The sequence below is a fragment of the Epinephelus lanceolatus genome, chromosome 14, assembly GCF_041903045.1.
Source record: "Epinephelus lanceolatus isolate andai-2023 chromosome 14, ASM4190304v1, whole genome shotgun sequence".
Taxonomy (NCBI): Eukaryota; Metazoa; Chordata; class Actinopteri; order Perciformes; family Serranidae; genus Epinephelus; species Epinephelus lanceolatus.
This window is the reverse complement of record NC_135747.1, coordinates 36582945-36607626: the sequence shown is the minus strand read 5'-3', so window position 1 is coordinate 36607626 and position 24682 is coordinate 36582945. Positions and strand designations below refer to the sequence as shown.

Below are 24682 nucleotides of genomic sequence, written 5' to 3'. Positions count from 1 at the left end.
CAAGCTGTCGCAGTAAGCATGCAGCCCACACTGTAACTAACTGCACTCCCTGAAGAAATATTATCATATTTTTGGAGAAATGAACCAGTGATTCCAGAGAGAGGCAGACAGAAGGGTCTACAGTCTGTGTTTGAAGGATATATCCAGGATGTCAAACTGACTCAGCAGCAACAACAGGTTAAAAAGACAAAGATAGTTAGAAGCTAAAGCCGAACTATAGGCTACAGATCACAGTGTAAAAGTGAACCACCACATCACTGCTGATCGCCACACAAGACAATGAATATAAAGGGAAACTTTGCTGATATTGAACCAGCTGTGTGGCATCACAGTGTGTGCAGATGAACCGTGTTTGGCTTTGCCACCAGACGGGCAGAGATCTCCGGGTGAAGTCAAACAACGTTCATCTGCACACACTGTGATGACACACAGCTGGTTGAATATGAGCAAAGTTTCGCTGCTTCCCTTCACTGGTTCCTGTACAACAGGGTCGGTCTTTGTTTCACTGTTAAAATCATTAAAAAGCAAAAGCAGCATGTGTATACATTCAGTAGGCTATATCTTCAGTAGCTAGCTAGCTAACCCTACACTTTTCAGGGTTTGATTTTGGTTTTGGAACAGGGAAGAAATGTATATCTTTTTCCAACCTCTCCAGGTAACGAGTATCATTAATACACGACGTGCCCCAGGCACAACATTTAGCTCCAAATCCACCAAACCATCCACAAAAATGAAGTAAATCTTTTACTCCATCAGCTACTGGATAAGTAATAATCTAGCTGTGGACTGAGAGAAATGACTTTGTTGGTACATTTTAATGTAACACTGACAGGCTAAGGTGTTGGAAAGAAAATAAATCCAATTGGACCCAATCAAATACAGTTAATTATGTTGGAGACTAGCATTTCTTGAAATGTAAACAGTTGTCTATAGCTATTTTTTTCCAAAGGGCTTTTGACTCCCAAAATGGCTGCCTGGAGATAATGACATCATCCAAATGCTCAACTAATAAATGAGAGATAAATATGAAGCTCCTCAATTGGCAGTAGGGGTGTACCATATCATTTCGTTCACAATATATGTTATGAAAAATTCTACCATGATATTTCGGCCTGTTTACATAATGACGTCATACTGTTACCCACGGCAACGAGCATGACGGGAAGCGAAATTATTACTGACTCCACGGTGGTTCCAAAAAGAGGAGCAGCTTCAGTAGTGTGGAATAAACTGTGGCGTCCTGAATGTTTTATGAACAGCCCCGGACTTCTCAGACTCTTTTAGTGACTTACAGCTAAGAGGGAACTCATTCAGCGGCTCCTCTGGCAGCAGCACAGCGTCTCTCCCTCTCCTCTCTCGCCGTGTGCACACAGGAGTCGGTGTCATCACGTGATTTTGTCATATATATGTATGACAAAAACACCCTGGAATATCGTGACATTACTTTAGGACCATATCGCCCACCCCTAATTGGTGACCAATAAAAATAACAGTAATGCATGGTAAGAGCTGCGTACTGATGAATACAAGCTAAGCTAAGTTCACCAGTTGGGCGTTTATTAGTTTGAAATCCCTTTACACCAGTGGTGGTAAACAGCTCTTAAAATATCAAACAATTCTTGGACAGAAGCAGTTTTTAAGTCTGTTTGTTTTAGTTTTTATTGACCTGTACCGTCTTCCAGAGGGGAGGGAGACAAACAGACAGTGTCCAGGGTGGGAGGGTCTTTTTTATGATACAGCTGGCCTTCTTGTAGTCCTTCAGAGGTGGTAGCGAGGTCACAGTGTTCACAACAGCTTCCCTTGGTCTTCCCCAGTGCAGCAGCCTCACCACACTGTGCAGCAGTAGCTGCAGAGGCTCCTGATGGTGGCCCAGTAGAAAGTAGCAGCAGCTGCTGTGGGAGGTAGGACTGTTTTAACATCCTAGGGAAATAGTGTCTCTGCTGGGCCTTCTTCTCCTGGTAAAATATGTTTACAGACTATAGGTAGTGTGACGTGATGTAGGAATCTGAAGTTCTCTCCTCCTCCTCTCCTCTTATGCAGAGGGCAGAGTGCTCATTTCCTCTTGGGTATCTGAGGTCTATTGTGATCTCCTTGGTTTTTGTATCGTTGAGTCCAGGTTGTTATGGAAACAAGACACAGTCGAATGTTTAACCTCCTCCCTGTACATTGTTTCATGGTTGTCTGTTATCAGTCCTACTATGGTCGTGTCTTCTGTGAGTTTAGCCCTTTCAATACCAAGATTGTCCGACAGAGCCACGACAAGGTCCCCTTGTGCCTCCTTTGCATTTTCACACAGAACCAAATGACAATGGCATCATGCTGCTCCCGTGTGTGATTGCAGACTTCACTGCAGAATCAAAAGAAGCGTGACAGGCGTGACGTGTAACACAACAGCATCGGCCTCTAGTGTGCTATATGGCAGCTGATCTCAACCTCGTTGTTTTTTCCAATTTGTGAACATTTTCAGCCACTGTTCTTAGCTGCTAAATGCTACAAGCTGCTTTTAAAATCTCCCGCGTTGAGTCACACGCATAACACGTCACAACCATCCTGCCTATGGGCCCTTACTGCTGGCTGCTGAAGGCAAAGTGGCCTAATAGTGCGATACTCCCGCCTCAAACAGGCAGTGTAAAAGGGGTATTTTGATGATGAGCTTGGAGAGGTGAATGGGGGAACGGTCGTGTAAAGAGGGAGCAGAGAAAAGGGCTGTGAACACACCCCTGTGGAGCTCCTGTGTTAAGGATCAGAGTTCAGTAGGCATTACCGCCAATCCTGACATTTTGTGATTTGTTTCTCAGGATGTCCAGTATCCATGAGCACAGTGAACTGTTCAGGCCAAGATTGCTCTATTTTTGGAGCAGTTTGTGGGGGATTACGGTGTTAAATCCTGAGCTATAATCACATACAGCGTCCTTACATATGTTCTGCTGTTCTAAATGAATAAGGGCTGTGTGAAGCGCTGCTATGACTACATTATGTGTGGATCTGTTGGTCCGATATGGGCAGCCATGATGTGGGAGAGAATCAGTCTCTGGAAACACTTGGTAAAGATGGGGGTTAAGGGGGATGCGGCAGACCGTATGCCATAGACCACACACGTGGCCTACGATACCATACCAAAAGTGTTTGGTGGGAAAGGGGCTTAAAATGGCAGAGAACTGATGAGGTCATTCAGGCTTACATGAAATAATACTGTGAACATTACTGTCCATGCACCAATTATTTGTCAACTAAGAAAGCTACCGTGGCTTTTGCCAGTTACGTGGTAGCTGCTGCAGGCTGACAAATTAAACTCCTTTTAAACAGTTTTCCTGGGGCCTCGCCATTATGTGTTAAGCTGTGCACCGGTGCAATGAAAGAGCGCGGACACACAGCTCATGAACAGTCAAACTGTCAAACTAGGCAGTGCTGATCAAATATGAATCAAGATTCTGTAACTGCATTGCCTATTTTTGACCTCAAATGTTTTCACAAACATATCTTAGTGTACTGTTTAGCTGTAAAATGAGAAAATTGCCAACATGGCGGCTGGGTCACAAACAGACACGAACAGACAAATGTAGTACTGTAAAAAGTACAATATTTGTACAACTAAACTAAAGTTTAGTTTACCTTGAATTTGCGCTTAAGTAAATGTTCTTAGTTACTTTCCACCACTGATATTCACTAGTACCGGGACTGTAGTATCACTGACCGGATGGGAGATGAGGCAGCGACTCCTGTTCCCTACTTTAGAGAAGACGTTGCTTGGCACCAGACAGGAAGTGGAGCTGCTCAGGATGACGTCTTTTCCCACAAGACGCTCGATGTCTTGGAAGATGTTCTGCTTGACTTCAAGCTGCTCAAATACACACTCCTGAAAAACACATGCATACAAGGGACAGTATCCATCACATACAGATGCATATACAAAGGCATAGACGCACACTATTGGTTGTGAAGTCATTGAGAAAAATGTGCCACCACGCCATGTCTGTGTGTAACACAGTGCGTAAATAATACATCTAGCCAACGTCTTTGTAACACACAGTGCAGTATGTTCAGGGTGTCTATAGATATCAGACCCTTAAATTTAATGCTTTAAGACCTTTCCAAGACATTCTCTCACTAAATTTATGAATAATTTTTAGACAAATCATCTTCTTCTTAATCAAGCATTACAGGTAAGTCTAAGGTTAGTGTATGTGGTCCTGAGCAGAAGTAAGTTTTATGTAGGAATATGGTTATTAGAGTGAGTTATGTTAATCTACATTTTGCCAACAGGTAAGTGCGAGTATAAAGTAAAAAGACAGTATTAGGTTCAGTGGTAGGTTTAAATATTTGTAACATCTGCAATGTGGACTTTGACGCAGAGCACCTTGAATTATTTTGACATGACAAACTAAAAGATGGATAAATTAAGACCTCACAAATTCAAATTCAAGACTATTTAATGTATGTGAAGGCCTAATATTTATATAATTGAAAATATATTAAGCTGTTCTAAGGATCTTCAGACACCCTGGGCCCTATTAAACAATCTTTAGTGCATGATCTACAGTGCAGTGGCATTTAGGGTGTGTCCAACTCCACGTCTGCTGGTTAAACAGCACATAATCCTGGCCTAAAGTAAGACGCTAGGGGCAAAGGAGTCGCATGTAATCCCTTAATTAATCATAGATGTATTTGGGTATAACATGAATCTCGTATAACCGGGTGCATCCGAAGCATTTACATGGTGGATTCTGCAAACAGAGGAAGCAAGCTGTTTTCTGCCGAGAGTAATGCAGTCAGGGCAGTAATGTCCCTGCAGCAAATATTGAGGGACATTTGAGCAGAAAAACTAAAAACTGTAGTTATAAACTTGACAGAGGAAACAGAACTGAACTTTTAGCTTCTGAAATGATCAAAGTTATGCTGCTGCTTGTGCATAAATGTGCACAGCGTCTCTCTTAATGTGGAGTCGGACAGCAGCTCTGCAGCTCTGCTCTGATCTCTGCTATGTTCACATTTTAAAGAATGTCATTAACATTTTCTTCATTAGTGATGTATTATTTCACCCACCTGCAACCCATCCACACGTCCCTCTGTGTTTAACAAGCTGAGTGTAAGCATGTGTGAACCAGCCTATGTAGGCTGTAGGCGTATTTTACTATCTGAATAATGCCCCATTTAAACAGTAGGAAAATACTGAACCAGTCTGACATTAGACCAGGTTTTTGTTGGTCAATGGAGCAATCGCTTTCTGCTGCCTCAAAATAGCAATCTACCAACAATGCCCCTGTCTGCACTTCATTTCAAGACCTACACGCCCACGGGCGCATACAATTGCTACTTACACAATGTAGGCACTTGCCATGAGAATGACAACCGTGTTGGTCTTAAATTAACAATGACTGTTGTGCTGCACTGTGTGTCGCTTTGTGAAGGGTGTAAGATGGGGCCCCTGATGTTCCTGCTCCCACATTTCAAACTTTACTTTCGAAAGTCTACAAATTTCTGCAAAATAACAGAAACAATCCTCCAATTTAAACACTAAATTAGTAACTTAGTATTTAAGTGTTGGCAGAGCACCAGAGAAGCATGACAGTGAAGATGAAAACTTACATCAACACAACAGGTACACGTCATACTACTGTATCCAGAAATTACTATGGCCTGTAGTGGTATGTATGTAGATAAATACCACTAAGGCTGAGTGAGAAAATTAACTCAGGTGAATCGATCCTTTAACTTTGTACACTTTGTCATCAGTCTTTCTTTGATTATAGCAAAGATAAAAAGTGTAATCATCACAACATTAAATAAACACCTATTTTGTTCCGTGGTGAGCAGCAAAGTACGACTACGGAAATGTACTCTGATAAATACGATAAAGGCCACATTGTTCTCACATGCTTAAAACCGGATACAACCAGTTTCGTGTTTTTTTTTTAACCATCCATCAAATTCAATTAGAGCTTTTATGAACATCCATCAAGTTCAAGTTGAAGTTTTTAACCATCAATCAAGCTGAAGATGAAGTTTTTAAACCATCCACCAAGTTCAAGTTGAACTTTTTTAACCATCCATTACAGGCTGGACTGTATATTACTGAATTGTCTGCACTGTCAGAGTGATGGAAAAAGGAGTGGCTGTCAAAAGTGATAGTTGAGTGTTAATATGTTCTTTAAATGGCAGTCATCAAGTATGTGGAACTGCAATAACTGGCTGGGCGAGCAGCATACCTGCTGAATGCATGCGCATTGCGCAATAAAGTGATGCTCCACTCATCAACATGTGAGCACCAACAGAGAACATAAAGTTCTGATCAGACTTTATATAAATTTAAATCCTTTAAACTTATATCCTTTCATAAAGTCTATAAAGTCTCATTTTATATCCTCTGTTCCATTTCTATAGTCTGTTTTTATTATGTTATTTATATTGGCTATTTCACTCACTGCCTCTTTAAGATTATGTTTTGATTTGTAGCAGATCATATCTCCTCCTCAAACAGGGAAACAATAGATTCCTAGACTCCTGTCTGGATACATATAGACAGTGGTGAGGAAAGCAAGGAGTGGTAATGTAGTCTATATACGATCCGATAGTATGCCATGTACTCTTCCCTCAGTAAGGCTGGTAAGGATTAACTTCAGAGTGCACTGAACACGTTCTCAGTCAGCTGCAGCTGTTTGATCATTTTTTTAGGGAGACCTGTAAAAACATTGTTAAAGCAGTCGAGTCTACTGAATATGAATGCATGTTTTTACAAATCCTGCGGAGACATGAGTACTTTTATCCTTGATATGTCCTTGATAGTAGGCTGACTTTGTAATTGTCTTTCTGTTGCTCTTGAAATTCAGGTCTGAGTCCATGACTTCACCAAGAATTTTTGGCTTGGCCACATTAGTACTTAATAATTAAAGTTCTGAGGTCTTTACACCGTCTTCCTGTCTCTCAGAGAATTGATTTCAAAAATACTACCGCTAGTTTACGGCACTAAATGGTTTAGGGCCCAAATACATTTCTGACCTTCTGCTACACTATGAACCATCGAGACTTCTCAGGTCATCTCGGACAGGTCTGCTTTTTGTTCTCAGAGTCAAGACTAAACATGAGGAAGCAGCGTTTAACTTCAAAACTTCAATACCCTACGTCATCGCCGCTTTTTTCGCATCGCCCAATCGGATGATTTGAGAGGCAGGTCTTCTGTGGTGGTCACAACAACAAGTTTACAGTTAATAAACAATGGAGAAGAAACTGGTGGTAGTGGCTGCTTTTCTGGCCATTACTCAACATCATATCTCAGGAACAGAAGGGGAGACATTTGGTCAGATACTGAATTGGTGACACTAATCTTAGGTGTCCACCTTGATGCTGTCATGGCTTCATAAGACTCTGGTATGGGTGTAAACTGTAACTGTAACTTGACTGGTTCATAGAGGTTTACAGCTGCAAGTAATTTTAGGTTTTAATTTTCTGTTCTCCATCTCTGTAATGGTGTTTTTAAATTGTATCTAGATATCCTTTTATGTTTCTTTTGCACATTGTCTTGAGGCTTTTGATGTCTTATGTAAAGCACGCATTGAAGCTTTGAATTGCCTTGTTGCTGAAATGTACTTTATAAATACACCTGTCTTGCCTATTGATATGTTGAGCAACAAATCTGACTGAGACAAACTGCTGTTCTCAGGGTACATGCACCAGGGTGATATTTGCATCAGATGGTGTCATGGTATCAGGAAACATGAGGCTGACTATCTGAACAGGAATACTCTGCATATTCCTACTTGTTATTTCCCTGTTTCTAATAAGTCCCCTATTGTTCCTTGTTGGATGGACTCAGTGCAGAGTATTGATTTATTCTGGCCCTACCTGTCTCTGCTGTGTTCTGATCACCATCCCTGTGACACAAAGCACTATTGTCTGTTTAAACAGTCACGGTTGCAGCATGCATGACATTTTTCCAGCTTAAGAGGTCAACTTTCTTTTTTTTTTCAAGTGTTAAATGTGACTGTGTTAGGACGAGCAAATGTCCATTGTTCAGGATGTTTGAGTTCTTAACATGACAAGATGAGATGAGTGACTCGATGTTAAATTGTTATATTTCAGCAGCGGGGCCCCTCTTGTACTGAAACCTCGTCCTGAAGCTCTTGTCAAAGGAAAGCTTGTCTTTCGCTAGTTAGTTTATGTAACAGACTGCTCATGGAAAGCTCTGATACAGTATATTCAGGTAGTTAGAGAACATTAGGGCATAATGTAATAAAGATGAGCCAAACAGTTAAAGGAACACTTCATCCACAAAATGATCACTTATATATCAGGTATTCACCCAATGTTATGTTTAATTTGTGAAGAAAACTTTGTTTTGTTGGGAATTCTTAATGAATTGGACTCAGCGTTTAACAACAGCAGCAAAACTGTATCAGAACATTGATTTACAAACTCTCACATAACTGCTGTATAATCGAAAGTCCCTTTTACACTGCCAGTTCATGGTGGGAATGTTTTGCTATTATTCCGCCTTGCTCTTCTTTAGAAAAGGTACAATGGCAAAATGGAGGAACAGAGTTCTCTTTCAGTCAGCGACTGTTCCAGACTGGGTGTCAAAGAAACTTAAAAAAATGCCTCCTGCTAAGAGGGTTTTCGTCTTCTCCTGTGATTGATCTGGTGACTCCAATGAACTCTTCCGGGTCTGTTTGTGTTTCTGAACCAGTGATGAAGAATCTAAATCATTTCGAATGGCCGAGGGCTCGACTGGAAAAATCAGATTTTTGGAAAACATTTGGTTCCATTTTTACTGTGTCAGTTTTGTTTACAGTATATGCGTAGCTGCGACAGAGAAAGTAATTTGTTGTCTTATTTTAGTGGTGAAATAACTGTTTCCTGTAATGTTTAACAGCCAATCAAATTGCTCAATGCAGAGTGCTACACAAAGAAGACAAAGACTTGACAAGAATGATTTTATGTGTTTTTTATTTTTAAGAAAATATGGTAAAAAGAGCATGGGGCAACAGAGGTAATAACGGTGCCGAATCGACATCTGTGTAAAAGGGACGGCCAGTGGGACGGGATCATGGACAGGACAGGTGTGACATTTGAGGGAGGTGTTATGTGCATGACAAACTGGCAAATAGCAGTTAGCAGCTAACTCAAAAAAGAGGAACAGCAGCTGCAAACTGGAGAGACAATGAGGTCCAGGAGCTCCTAACCCTCTGAGCAGAGGACGAGATCAGCCGCCATATAACAGAGACAGTAAATGGTTGTATTTGCCATGTCATACCATTGTTATTGTTTTTAAAGTGCTGCCAACACTTTATATACCTGTTATATGGCACATTAGCGACGCTGTTGCGTTATATGTCACAACCGTCACGTCTTTTTTACTTCCACGATGCCAGCATGCTGTCTAAAATCACATACTGATGTTTGGTTCTGTGTAAAAATGCAAAGCAGTGTGAAGAAGGGATTTCTTAGTGGCCCTATTGCAAAGTCTCTCTGTATAAAGAAAAGGGCTCAAGTCTCATTTGTGCAGTCACATGCTCAGTGTTTCCCACAAATATGTATTTTTACGATTAAAAACCTAGGATGGTTTTCACAAAAATCACGTTTTGTAAGAACTGAGCAAACGACTGGATAAATTAGACTCTGGCCTTGTCTACATGTACACAGGTATTTTTCTAAACGTAGCTTTTTCTATGCAATTTGGCCTTTTGTTCACATGCAAACTAACAGATTTTTCAGTAAAACTGTCCAGATTCTCATAAACTCTAGCCCCTTTTAGATAGGAATTGTGCAAATTTGCAGGAAAGCCCAATCAGTGTTTTTTCAGCATTGGCAGTATAAAAACAAAATCGGGGAGTGCAGCAAAATGCCGCCTACCTACTTTTGTTCATACAGAATGCGCCTTTTTCGGGGCAATGGGGGACGTGAGCAAGTAACAAAACGTGTAGCTCAGTGTGTGACGTAAACAGTGACGTGCTCTGAGGGAAGCTGCAGCTGGTCAGTCCTTCTGTGATTCTCTCATAAGTTGGCTTGTCCTTCGTTGTCCCCGTCATTTGAGGGTTAATGGCCTCTTCGTTTGCGAGGGCAAGGAGGACGCGCAAGTCTTTGTCTCCCCAGTTGCTCATCTTTACAGTGTCTGTCAGGTTTGCATTTCCCTCTTGCTACTAGCTGCTCATTCCTGCTATCAGCTGTTTCCTGTTTATCCACCGCCAGTGGCTTGCATGTGCGGTGTCATCAACAGCTCCTCCCACAAGTCATCAACAACCCCTCCTGTGGCGGGAGGCTGCCTGTCTTTTTAAACCAAAAAGGTTCCGCCAATACGACTACCCTAAGAGACAGAAAATTGGGCACTTCGGATCAACTCGCCAATCCAGCTCTGTGTGTCTAAACATTTGCAGCTTGCCGGCAAAACGGCCCAACATTCGCCAAAATTTTCAGTGTTCAGTGTTGACGTGTTGACACATATAACAAAGTTTTGGACTTGTAACGTCAGAGTGTGCAACATTATCTTCTTTTCGAGGTGTCACAAATGTGGCTTAAACAGGGCTGGCTCCAACCTTGCTAACAGGAATTTTTACATTTACACATAAATGTGCAGTTAGTCTTCCACTATATTGAGGAACAGAAGCACCAGAATGCACCACAGAGGTCACTGCAGCCAGCCTTTCAGTAATAGTTTTTTTTTAGGCCTCTGACTCTTCTTCTTCTTTGTGTGGCTTTAGAGTTATGAGTATATCGGCACATGTTGGTAGACATGCTCTTGACTGCACATCAGTTTTATTTTGCGTTTTCATTTGGGTGGAGACTTTCTTATGAGTGTCAACTCTAATGTTTTTGAGAGTGAAGGCCTTAGATAGTTGTGTGAGAGTCTGTAAACAGATGTTTTGATATAGTTTTGCTGTTGTTAAATGTGGCCCCCTTTTACTTTAATTCATCAATAATTTGCTCTGTTTTTGGATTCTTCGTTCATCATGGAGGCATGCAAGAAAAACAACAATTTCTTCATGGATTCAACAGAACATGGGGCGAGTTACTGATGTACAAATTATCCTTTTGTGGGTGAAGTATTCCTTTAATGTATGATGACCTCAATAAGTATTAGAAAGCAAGGCTACATTACAGACAGGCACAATCCAAAGTCAATCATAATGACCATGGTAAACAGTCATGATATGTGACAGATAACATGCAGTGAGTAGTCTGTCACACATAACTGTCTGAAACATTAAAACTGACTTTACTACATACAGAATAAAATCCACAAAGGGGGAAACAGTCTAAACTTTGCAAAATGCTGGCGCTCAGTGGTGAGATGTATTTTAAGGTTTATTCAAACTGTCATCAGGGGTGTCTGGGGTATTGCGGACTGTCAGTATTAAACAATGATGTTGCGCCCCCTTAAGGCCAATCAGTGGTTCTTTTGAAAATACACATACTGAACATACTGTACTGAGATTACTGTAATCACAACAAAATTTGATTTAAGGTACATGATTGAATGCATGTGATGAATGAATTAACTTTGCAGAATTTCCATTGGGTCACACACTACATACATCTGGTGGAAAAAGTACTCAGATTTTTTTACTCAAATAAAAGTAGAAATGTGTTCAGTTTTTCCATTAAGTTTATTTTGTCTTAATGGTTTTAAGCCTGTTCTTAGCTAACAAAAATTAGCATTAGCATGATGGCAATTAACCATGACTGTGAATACATCGTGCTAATCAAGCCAGCAGCTACCGTTAGAGTAAGCTCCACCCTCTTGTCCAAATATGGTCACTTCTGGCTCCAAAAAACAAGGATGGAGACGACTTCAGCCGTTCAGCTGAAGTGCCAGACTCAAGGCTTCAAAACGAGTCCACAAACCTGTGGTGACTTCACAGTAGCTACATCCATTATTCATACAGTCTATGATCATAACACAATAGTCATTATAGAAAATGTTAGTATTCTGCTTTTATTACAGATAATACATGTAAGAGTATTTCGGTGTTGTTCTTTGTTAACATGTGTTTTTCATGTTAAAGGTAACTTAAGTTGTCAAATATAGTGAAGTAAGAAGTACAATATTTCCCTCTGAAACAGTAGTAGCATAAAGTGAAAATACCCGAAAGAAGTTCGAGTACCTCAAGATTGTACGTACTTAGTACATACTCAAGTAAATGTATTTAGTTACCCACACTGCAGTGACGGCAAACAAAGTTTCATCACCGTGTTAAATGTGTGATGGACGAACAAGTGAACGATACAAATCAGCAGAAACCAATCTCTCCTGATTCCAGCATGTGTGGTTCAACAAGTGCCAGTGCTGGGCGTGGTCTCGTGTGTCACCTGAACAAAGAAGGCTCCCTCCAACGCCTGAGCCAGGTCATCGTACGTGCTGACCAGGGCGAGCTGCTGCGTGGCGCTCAGCTCTCCTCTCAGCATACAGGCTTCCTCCAGGTCCCCCAGCTGCTTCCTGAGCCAACACATGAGTGAAACACTCACCAAAAACACTGCAATTATGTTTGTGGGTAGACCCTGAATGTTGTCAGGTTGGTTTACCAGCCAAAACACAAACCTCAACTAACTGGCTGCTGGTCAAGAGTTGCACAGTAGCAGCACATCATTTACACGATCAAATAAGTCAGTGACATGCCAGACCATGACTACATTTGTTAACATAAACATGGTGTAAAGTGAGTAACACTTTATTAAAACTGGGTGTGTTGAGTAGAGACACTCCTCTCAGCTTGTTCAGCAAGAAATCAAACACAAAGGGAAACTGAAAACCAAAACAATGACACCATCTACTGTTCATACAGGCAACTGAACTGTTACAGTGACAGCACCAGAGGCAGCAAACATATGCACAAGATAAATCAAAGTTAAATTGGTAACATCTTGGCATGGAATTTGGGTTTGCTTTAAAGTTTGAAGGGCTGCAGAGCTTCTTCATATTAGTTTTTTTTCTTGTTTTCACAAAAAGCCCTTTGTCATTCCACAGTAATGTTTAACTAGTGATCACTGGGCTGTGAAAAACTTTTTAGGCCTGAACACGTTTGTCCTTTTGTTCCTAGAGGAAGTCACTGATCATGCAATGCCCACGTGTTGTTTCAAGGAAGCACTGGAAGGAAGAACAGGTTATATGTTGGACAGAGTCTATCTATACACCTTGTTAATGTCCCCTTCATGCTTTGCAGCCACACACTCCTGTTGACTGGAAAGACAGAGGAATGTAAATCTCCTGCTAAGGAAGGCAGCAAACTGTTTGTAATGCACACCATCAAATGCTGATCATCATATTCTAGAGAGTTACAAACGTCGACCCAAAACTGAATATCATCTTAGTCTGAGTGTGATCTACTGTTGGTACATGCTATATTCAATATATTGTCCAATATCTCCTCAGAAAAACACATTAAACTGATTACTCTCTGTGTATGAGGGCAAAAGCAGTTCCACTCTGACTGGGAGTCCTTTAAAGCTGTGGTGGGCATTCAAGTTGTCTGAGAGAAAACTAGACTTCTGCACCTCCTCTTGGCTCTGTTTGCAGACTTTAGATAATCGAGTTACTGATGGGAGACTTTGGCCAATCACAAGTCATCTCAGAGAGAGGGCGCTCCTATTGGCTGTTCTACAAATGCAGATGTGCGTGCAGGTCCCTTTAGTGAAAGCCTGATTCAATGGAGAATCTCGAAAAGACGGTTGCTAGTCTAGCATTGGTAACAACTGCCTACGCTGCAAAGCAACCCAAGAAAGGAAGACAAATTACCAAAAAGAGAGTCTAAAAGAGAGTCTGACAATGAATGAAGAAAAAAAAACATGTCAATATTAGCGAAGCATTTCTGAGGTGCACGTTTATGTAGCTAACATTAGCCAGAGCCTTGAATCCCAGTAAGTCCTCCGCCTCACTTTCCACTGCTACAGACCAACTCCCTGAGAAAAGAGCGGACAGCAGCTCCGGAGAAGGATCCCTAGTCAGCAATCGCAGCAACTCAAATCCAGCTAGTGCAAACCCCAGTTCCAGGAGACCAGGCAGTCATGACTCCCCACCGGATCAGCAAACCTTCTGTTGCTGCTGATACACAGGTTAGACCTAGCACTACCGCTGACCATCAGCCCACTGTGGCACCAAGCCTGGCCGAATCAAAGCGACTACAGCCGCTGACCCAAGGTCCATCTCACAAGGTACTACCTGCTCTCCTCCCGGGTAAGCTGTCCACAGAGACAGGGAGCGGGGCAAATGGGTGGTGGAGTGGCTAGCTAGCCAATTCTTGTCTCATTTGTGGTCTGATAGACAGAGAGAGAATGCAGGGCAGGGACGAGCTGAGCAAATATGCTGCACACAACTCTCCAATAACATAAGATTAAATAAATCAATATATGGGAAACACTGGGTTAATGTATGAGGCATGTACATATGCAATAACACATCACAAAAGAAAATAATGAAAACATTTCTCTACCTATCAGAAGATGATTCCAGAACAGACGACTAAGAAATCACAAGTAAACACAACATAGTTTCAGACTTCACTCAGTCTTATCCAGGACATCTGGGCAGGTCATGTAAGTTTATTAGTTGCATCGTCTCAACAGGCTTTACACAGGCGCACAACATCAACAGTTTCTCGACCCGGCTGACGCTAAGTCCTCTCTCCAACAGGCCTGTAATCAGGCTGACTAGAGCGTGTTAATAACTATGGACAGTGCATGGAATGCTACATTACTTAAGACTGCATTACACAGTGTCTTTTATGCAGGACAAAGACTGCAGTATTGTGTCGTTCGGCTGACCTGATCTCTGTGAGAGCCTTGCCAGCCTGTCCTGGTTGGTTGTCATACATCTTCACTTTGTAGCCTCCACTGATGAACACCATGGTCCAGGAGCGGCCTATCAGCCCACTGAAACACACAAATACACTTTTAGGATGTACTAACAAATAGTGGACTGTATTAAAACATTTGAACATTTAATGTCACAGTTGGCCTGGTCTTTTTTTTGGTCTTCTTCTTTGCTCATTGCTATGATGTGTCTGCACCATCACTTCCTCCATGGACAACAATGTTATGCTGCAGTATCTCTCTTGCTATGCCTGTCTCTTTTTGCAATTCCCAGCAGTTTACTGTTCCTTCCCTACACTGGGGTTTGAGTTAAACAACAAAATCATTGCAGGTTTTGCTGTTACTCATTTAAGCACATCCACCGTTATGTAGAAATTCAGGTTTGGGAGGTTGTGAACTTAGTTCCCATGCAAATTCAAGGAAAGAGGAGAGAATATTTGGCTGTGACTTTTACTATTTACATTCCAGGTTTAAGGGGGGGTCATTGCAAAGGACTGCAAAGTTCAGCTGAGTGTGTAGAAATAATGAACAGGGTGCAGACAAGTTAAAATGTGCACAAAGAGTGGAGCCTCAGTGCAACTACCTCATAGAGTGAGTCAAACGTTGTCTACAGAAGCAAGGTATCACGATAAAGTACAAGAGGTCAGGGAATATCTTAGTTAGCTAACATGCCAATCAATGCAATGCAATCAGTAACCTATAAAAAAATGTAAAGTAACTAAGGTCAAGCAAAACAAAATGCACTTCATCAGTAACTTGAGTTCAAACATCATGTACGCGTCTTTTCTTGCTTACCTGCCGATCACAGTAATTATCTTCATGTCAGAAGAGCTCATTTTAAAACGTTATGAGATCAGCTGTAACAAACCTTTCACAACTTGTATCGGAACTGCCCACCTCCCCTGCACAGTTACACTCATGGTCACACGGCTATATATCGGTACGGTAAGCTAGAAGGACCAAATAAGTTTCCAAAAAGTGCAACATAATGTATTTTCCAACAAAAAAAAAAAAACACAAAACACATTACCGCCATTTAATCTAGCTGTTACTGTTTATCAAAAGTTATATTTACACTGTTAAAGGCGAAAACGTGAAGAAACAACCAAAATCTATAAAGTGTCTTACGGCTGTATCCTAGCAACGGCAGAACTCATCCTCAGCCAATTGTGTCAAAGCTGATTGATGATTGACGCGTAAATGACAAATCAGATTTTAGAATTGTAACTGTCCCACCCACGTCGCATTGGATTGTGGGATGGAATCCTGAAACGACAACAAACTAGCTGCGCCGTTATCTCCGGTAGATAACCAAGTGTTTTCCATATTTATAAGTGTTTCGTTATTCCACCTCACCGGAGAAGGAGAGATGGAAAACGTACATCTGGCGGTGGAGGAGGAGGATCTTTATTCGGGTTACAACGACTATAATCCGACATTTGACTCCGAGGTGAGTTAGCGACTGTGCTAATGTTATATTAACGCTAGCTAACTTAGCTCTGAAGTTGGCAGAGCTCAGAGCCATTTGCAATCGTCAACACAAGTATATTTGAAATGATTAATTTGCTACGTCTACTGTTGTATTGGTATGTAATGAATAAAAACTCATTATTGATTAATTTCAAGGAGTTGGAGAATGATGTGGGCTTCCAGCAAGCAGTGAGAACAAGTCATGGGAGAAGACCCCCGGTGAGTACCCACCATTATTTAGAGTAGTTACTTTACAGATTTTATTATTATTATTATTATTATTATTATTATTATTATGAAATATAAATTGACTGTTAAATTATGATATGGTATTATATGTTACGACTCTCAGCAGTAATAAAAGTTACCAAGATTAGCCCCACCTTTATCAGCGGCAACTAAAAGAAGTGATGTATACATTAATGCAGCAATAATCACATTATTATACTGTAATGGTTCATTTATGTATTATGAGTACTAGATAGATAGATAGATAGATAGATAGGTATTACTTTATTGATCCCAGACTGGGAAATTCTTGTGTTACAGCAGCAAGTAATCAAACAGTATGTGCACAGTAATATACATGTAAATACGAGAAGACATAACAGATAAAAAATAAAATATAAGAGAAGATAGAAATATATATACAAAAAAATAATACTAAAGTTTAAAATATACACGAGAAATATACAGGAATAAAATAAAAATATGAAAACTGCAGGAGTAAACAAAGAAGATCAGTTATATACACAACACAGTGAGAAGTGAGGAAGAGGCTGTGAAAATGTGCAAAATAGCTAACATGTGATGAACAGAACTTTTACCCTTAACCAAGTTTTTCTGTACTGGGGTAGTGTAACTTTTATTCAAGCAAAAGATCAAATACTTTTTCCACCACTGCAGAGGAAGGATAAATTCAGGTTCAAGTAGGCTTTGGTGGTTTCAAGGTGTTAAGGTGTACCGGAGTATTGAGAAAACCCGACAGTATGAATTTCAACACCTTAAAAAATTCTGATGCTTCTCTTTCTTGTAAAGTAATAAACATACAAAATAACAACAATTTTTTAAAAAGTAATTAATAACTAATAAACATACAATACACATAACTGTACTCTTATTCTGTATTGTAGTTAAAATTTTCACACATCCTCAGCACAGTGATGATATGTTTTGTTTTTGATTTTTTTAATATATTAAGTACTGGTGTGAAACACTAGCGTAATTCACATTTTATTTTTATTTTTAATGCACATTTTCTTTAATTTGTTTTTAATTTACTGCCTTATATTTACATACTTCTTTTTTTTATTTTTTTTTTTACTATTATTCTTACATCTTATAATGCTCTATTCTTTACATCGGAGCAACTGTAACAGATCACAAATTTCCCTCGGGGATCAGTAAAGTATTTCTGACTGATAGGGAACTGCTTGGGTATTGAGGCGATGTATTGTAGTGCACAGCGAGCACCACTAGAGGTCAGTGTCTACTGGTGGAATGGGCAGCTGAGCTGAGAAAGATGGTGACTGCCAGTGGTGGGGATAATGCAACAAAACTCATCAAAAAGAAAAATGCCTCACCCCCAGGTTAGGAGTATTGCCACATATAACTATGTTAACATGATTTCTTCTAAGTACAAAGGCAGTTTATCATCTGTCACAGCAACAAGTGTCATTGGGTCCTAGCAGGGTCTTATTATCTATTCATTATATAATGTGTAAGTATTTAAACCCAGCAAAACTTGTCTAAGAAGGTTTATCACATATTAGAAAGACAGCATTGTAGACTAGACAATGACATACATGCTGCATTGACTGCTATCACCAGTAGCTCATCTTTTTGGCCTTCAGTTTTTATTTTTAATAACACAAATGTCATGTCTTTAATTATCCAGATGACTGCCAAATTTCCTGGCACTGCTGTTGGAGCTCGGCCTTTGGCTTCTTCTTTTGGAGTAAGTACAATGTACTGGCGTCATTTTATGTCAGACCAGCAGCACTTGCAGCTCATGTTATCTTGTGAAAAGGATTCCTGCACACACAAGACTTTTATTGAATCAGCCCATCAAACGAACATTCTCATCCCCACAGAGTTTTTTGTAAAAAAAAAAAATGACACAAATTAATAAATAAATTTAGCAGTACGTACAGTAGGTGTCAAAGTGTGCCGCTGAAAATGATGCAGCTGCATGAAAACATTTTGCAGGATAAAGAATCATCATACACTCACAACAACCAAGATGAAGAACATTTCAAATGTACACTGTTATGAATGAGCATGGTTCTATCTCATAACTTTGTGATAAATGATATTGTGAGGTAAACATACCTAAATTATTCTCACCTGTTTTATTGTTACTTATTGTTTGATGAAGGCGCGGATCCCCATGGCCTCTTCAATCGGCAGACCCATGACTGGAGCTGTGCAGGTGAGGGGGACTGAAGGTCCTATGATACATTCATTAAAAGCACTTCATCTCATTTACTCACTAGCATCAGAGGTTTTATTAGAGTTTTAACTTGTGATTTTACAAATATTTGTATTTTCACAACTTGCCAGTATCATGTATTTAATCAAAGCTCGATAACAAACTAATAGCTCTGTTTTGTGAAGACAATTGTGAAAATGTAGCACATGTGGAAGCTCTCTCTAATTTTTCCTTTTTTTTCTTTTTCTTTTTTTTTCTTTTTTTTTTTTTGCTGTTTTAAAACATGTCAGGATGGAGCTGCCCGACCGATGACTGCTGTCAGAGCAGCAGGTTACACCTCCTCCATGACCCGTGGTGAGTTAAAGAGAAACACAACAGAACTAGTCTATCACAGCTGCTTTAGTGATTCATTCTTGCTCTATATGTGTTGATTTAGATTACTGCATGTTTGTGATTTAGCTTGCGTTTCTGTGGCTGCTCATTTTTGTTGTGTCAGCATTGTGGATATGGTTCTTTAGGAATAGACAGTTGTGGAAAGGATGTGTCAGCATGACACAGCAGCAGGAAGCAGGATGTTATTTGTTGTTTTTATTGGTTCTAAGCTTCAAAAACGCGAAAGAATTTAGCTCTTTTTATTCATATGAACCTCTGTGTGTATCTGTAAGGACAGACTGTAATCATGTAAACAATAAAGTATAATTATTAGTGTGATTTGTATTTTCAGGCTCAACCTTTGACCCTCTGGGTCAGTCCAGGGGCCCTGCACCTCCACTTGAAGCAAAGAATGAGGACACGTGAGTAGTCACTCTTTAAACTGTTTCATTGTATAAGATTATCTCTGCATCATCCTCAGTAAGTGTTTTCCTCTCAGCAGTGTTAAGGAAAAGACCTGTACAGAGGTATTTATAGGTGCTGTGTCACATCTATTAGAATTAGGATGAAGAGATGCATATTATTAGTCATAATAACATATATAATTGTCATATCCTCAAAAATACATAAATGAATATAAAACAAAATATATTTACAACTAGTGCTGTCAAGAGATTAAAAAATGGAGAGATTAATTAATTATGATCTGTAATTAATTGATCTAATTAATCTCTTTTTTAATCTCATCTCAAAATTGCTGAGAGAAGCCCTCAACTTGAGGTATTTTCATTTAAATTCATTACATTATTGTGGCAGATGATCAAAAGATTGATATATATTACAAAAAGTGGTTTTATAAAGTCATATTTATTATTTTCAACAATAACACACTTGAACACAGATGCAGAACACCTAGCCATTACATTCTATTGTTTTTGAGATTAGTCCCAATAAAGAGTGCTGCAACCTTCAGTCTTGACCACCAGGGGGATGCTTGACTGTCATGACATGTCAGCTTCATTAAAAGCATAGCTGCAGATTAACGCAACAGTAGATGTAAAAACACACAGAAACAACACATCTGTGATCAGTTCCCTAATTTTATTTAAACAATTTTCTAAATTATTTTCCTCTTTTCCAATTTCTCGTTTTATTTCATGGAAGTGATCAATGTAAGTGCACTTGTCCTTTAAACTTAATACAAAATAAAAGCTAACAAATTAAAAGACACCTGGTACATTCGTTACGGCTGTATCAATTTATAGAACAGTTTTGAACAGTTAGAACAAGAGGCTGCACTGCAACGTGCAAATCACTCCTTCTCTCTTTTCCCTGTCCTTGTGGCTGCAACTTGCGGAACTGCTGCAGCCAATGTGCAGCCGGTGGGAAATGCATGACAACTCAACCACCATGATCACTTTTTAATGTTTTATCGGGCAATAACTACTCCAGACTCTGCTCTAGTGTAATCCTGCCCTGATTGTCCCGAAAATTACACAGAGGTTGCCGGGGAGGTCAGATACTTGCGTGCTAGGGCAGACAGCCTTTCATAGGCTCCTGAGTGAACAGACCACCACTGCAGGGGACAGTCAATGCTGATGCTGGGCTCTGCTCTGTAGCGCTGCAGCTCTCCCACAACTCAAGCACAAAGAAGCCCAATTATACACCTACAGACGGATTTTATAAAAGGCAACTCTGTGGCATACAGAAACAGTAAAGTTAGAGATTAAAAATGAGATTAACGCGATCAAAAAACATAGCGCGTTAAATATGGCTGTAATTAATTATTCGCAATTAACGCAATAATTTGTAAGTAAGTAAGTAAATTTTATTTATATAGCACTTCTCACAGAGAGGACTCACAAAGTGCTTCACATTTGACACCCCTATTTACAACCAACTAATAAATCCAACACATTTAGGGTTCTGTAACTCTTTTAACATTTTGTTAAGACTGACTTGTAGTTTTGTCAGAGATATCTGTTGGAGCTATAATATAGTTTTTTTTTCTTTTCATTTTATTCTTATTTTGATACAAGGTAAATATAAATACACATATGCAGTTATTAAACTGAACACAGGGTGGAGCATTCATGTGTAAAGGGCATATAGGTAAGCTCCAGGTAATGGGAATCAGGTGTGTGGAATGGAAACCAACCAGTTTTTGACTTAAATCGTAGTGACTTTCTGATCAAATCTGAACAAGCCACTCAGGGGCCAATGGGTGAACTTGTTCTGTATGCATGTTCTGAGCTAAGAATAAACCATGTCCAGTGTGCGTTATCTATTTGGGTTTGGTGATCCATTTATTGTCAATACAATATACACATGCTCACCATAATATAGAGGGGCAACAGCACTGTCCATATGTAATCATTATTCCATTCTGCAAATTCAGTTTTACACACCAATACTTCATGCTTTCACAACATGTCTCCATAACACGGTCAAAAACTGCTTCCTGTTCTGCACACCTGATTCCCATTACCTGGAGCTTACCTATGTGCCCTTCACCTTCTTATTGTTAATGTGTAATACATTCATTCTGCTGTTCACTGCCACTACCCAAGAAAAGAACAGCCTTGTTAAATTAGATTTTTTTAAATAAAGAATGTACATTTTATGCCCTCAATGTCATTTTTCCCTATGTTATTGAAAATGGTATCCAATGACGATATTTTTCAAGGTATTGTATCAAAGTTAGAAATGTCAGTATTGTGATGACACTAGTATCTTGTGCAGCAGGTAGGGAAAAGCTTGAGCAGCAGTATCACACATTGTTGTGTTTCTTTGTCTGTGGTCTTTCAGGCCTGAAGAGAAGATCAAGATTCTGGAGAAGAAAGTGAACGACCTGATAGAAGAGAGCTGCATGGCACAGAGCATGGGAGCCTTACAGTTGGTCAGACTCTGTCAGTCTTTAACAGGCTGTTTAGTAAATCAATAGCTGTGTGGATTTGAAAAGAAGGACCTCCAAGTGAGGCACTGATTCATTTTTCATGGTGTCAGCTCTGTACTCCCGCACACTGGAATGAGTATCAGGTTAAATTGTATCGTCAAGGGCGCCTTACGTTTTCTACCTAATTCAACTCTGTAATAAAGTTGTTGGCTCACCTGCCAAAGCTGATAAACCTAAAGAAGGTGGCCAAAATCTCAAGTTTCTCGCCCTTCTCATAGTATTAAAAATCTGCTATAATTTACTGGATTGATTTAGAATTGAAGCAACCCAATGCTTTCTGAAAATCTGACTTGACAAATGAACAATATTTGTCATTGACACATTTGACTGGCCTGTACTATTATTCATTCTGGATGTGGCTGCTGGTGTCACCACTGTGTTTGTTTCTTTGTGTCTTTGTGTGGACGATGTGCATGTCTCCCTATTTTATGTTCTGGTACTGATGTGCTTACAGGCTCTTGAAAAAGCCAAAGAGGCGGGGAGGAAGGAGAGAGCACTGGTGAGACAGAGGGAACAGTCTGGCAATGCGGACCACATCAATTTAGACCTCACCTACTCCGTAAGTAAAGCTGCTGTATATCAAAGGTTGTTCTAGTGTCTGTAAATGAAATGACTAAATATTTACCTGCTGCACTCTGACATAAAAACACATTTTTAAGCCTGTTTTTTTATTAGTTACTAAGTGACTAATATCACCTGTTGTTGTTTTGCAATCTTAGTTATTTGTGATTCAATAAATGGAGTGTGTGAGGAGATATTTGGTGATCAAGTGCTTTAATCTTTTTTCCTTATTTGGCAAATCCACTGGCCCTCAATCCACCTTCTTCGTCTCTTTAAAAAAAATAAATAAAAATAAATTAGTTTTTCATAATCAGTCAAAAATTGACATTACACAAACACCAATTTTACATTACGGATGCTTCAAAATAAATGAACAGACAATAAAATAAATTGGCACTTAATGCAAATAAAATGTAACTAATACATTTTTTGGCAATAGCCAAGTGTGACTCCATGGATTGTGGATTGCCCTCAGCCAGGCCACATCTAAAGCAAAGGGGTGAGAAATAGGAGGTTGAACCCATGAAGCTTGGAAGGGGTGAGGTACATCTCATGAAGAAAATTTGAATTGAATTAATCTATATCTTGAGTTTAGTGCACAAGTAACACCATTGCTACATAGGTCTCTCCACAGTGCAGGATCAGTCTCTATATCTAAATCCCTCCCCCACCTAAGATCTTTACAGTTCAGAAATTGAGATAAAAGGTAGCAGGGCTTCATAAACCTAAGAGATGGTTCCCTGCATTGGTTGACCATCACGAAAACAAGGTTTGATTGGTGACATGTTGGGTAGTTTCCACTCACTTTGGAGGTCTACCCTTATAAAATGTCTTAATTGTAAGTGTTACAAGAAATCTTTGTCAGATCATTGATATTTTTCCTTTAACTGTTAGAAGTAAATTAATATTCCATCCATATAACAATGTTCCAATGTTAACAATGTTATGCCAAGAATCAAAGTTTTTATTCTGGTACAGGATAGGAATAAGCCTATTTTCCCACAAGGGAGTCTTGGGAGGCTGAAAACTTGGCCCAAGCATCTTGTGTATTTTAAACCAAGTTTGGACTGAGTGAACAAGGATTACAGGAAGTACGTCAAACTTCAAACTTTCCATCCCATTTATGTGAAATATCAAACAGACTGCGCTTGTTCATTTCCAGCCTTTCAATGTTCAGCCATGAAAGTGAGGGATCCCCCTCTAAAAATCTAGATTGTACTGCCAAATAATACAGTCAAAAATTAGGGCGTTTAATCCTCCTTTTGCATAATCTAGGGTCAGTTTATTTAAAAGTGACCCTTGGGGATTTACTTTGCCAAATAAATTTTCTGCTCAGCTTGTCCATCTTCTTCATCTTTCTGGAGTATGGTGGCTATGTAAGAATAAGACAATACACTGTATTTAGTTGTGACGTGACATTGTCTGAGATTTGCCAGTTTCAAACTGGAACAAGACATGTGTTAATCACCACTCAAAAGTGCCTCAGAAGTATATTACTCACAGCTACATCATATGTTAAGGTGCATTCTCTCTCTGATTGTTCTTGACGATGGCATATATAGCCTTTATGTATTTAATTACTGTACGTACAGTGATGTTTATTAATACTTTTTAAAAGACTGTTGGAAATGTATTTCTTCTTCTCATTCATATTAATTGACTTCTAGTTATTTTAATGTTAAATGGAGAGACACAGTAAACAAAGTATCTGGCAGAAATTGATCCACAGCAGCTGAGCACATGTTTGGCCTCGGACGCAGTGGACTAACCTCTCAGCTATGTGGGCACAGTTCACAGGAAACGAATTAAATGAAAAGTTAGCTTCTGAGTCACTTCCTCACATCGTAACCTTTTTATTATTCATTATTAAATTTAGAAATATTGAATATTTCGGCGGCATGGTGGTGTGGTGGTTAGCACTCTCGCCTCACAGCAAGAGGGTTGCCGGTTCGATCCCGGGCGTGGGAGCCCTTCTGTGCGGAGTTTGCATGTTCTCCCCGTGTCAGCATGGGTTCTCTCCGGGCGCTCCGGCTTCCTCCCACAGTCCAAAGACATGCAGATTGGGGACTAGGTTAATTGATAACTCTAAATTGTCC

The 24682-nt window shown here is 39.8% G+C and overlaps 2 protein-coding genes across 6 annotated transcripts in view; one reads left to right on the top strand and one right to left on the bottom strand.

Moving 5' to 3' along the window:
• Positions 1-15730, bottom strand: part of cryl1 (crystallin, lambda 1) — a 60840-nt gene extending 45110 nt beyond the window's left edge. For both annotated transcript variants that reach the window (XR_013493290.1, XM_033614141.2), the window contains exons 1-4: positions 15592-15730; positions 14749-14856; positions 12301-12427; positions 3695-3856 (exon numbers count right to left, since the gene is read on the bottom strand). Coding sequence is in view for 1 of the 2 variants with exons in the window: in XM_033614141.2 (XP_033470032.2) it covers positions 3695-3856; positions 12301-12427; positions 14749-14856; positions 15592-15632 (438 nt within the window). In the remaining variant the exon portion in view is untranslated. The remainder of the gene's footprint in view (positions 1-3694; positions 3857-12300; positions 12428-14748; positions 14857-15591) is intronic.
• A 314-nt stretch (positions 15731-16044) lies between these two features.
• ift88 (intraflagellar transport 88 homolog) overlaps positions 16045-24682 on the top strand; it is a 38803-nt gene continuing 30165 nt past the window's right edge. For all 4 annotated transcript variants that reach the window (XM_033618227.2, XM_033618226.2, XM_078174660.1 and 1 more), the window contains exons 1-8: positions 16045-16246; positions 16423-16485; positions 18164-18223; positions 18644-18697; positions 18988-19051; positions 19422-19491; positions 21878-21968; positions 22480-22584. In XM_033618227.2, the coding sequence (XP_033474118.1) occupies positions 16166-16246; positions 16423-16485; positions 18164-18223; positions 18644-18697; positions 18988-19051; positions 19422-19491; positions 21878-21968; positions 22480-22584 (588 nt within the window). In that variant the 5' untranslated portion in view covers positions 16045-16165. The remainder of the gene's footprint in view (positions 16247-16422; positions 16486-18163; positions 18224-18643; positions 18698-18987; positions 19052-19421; positions 19492-21877; positions 21969-22479; positions 22585-24682) is intronic.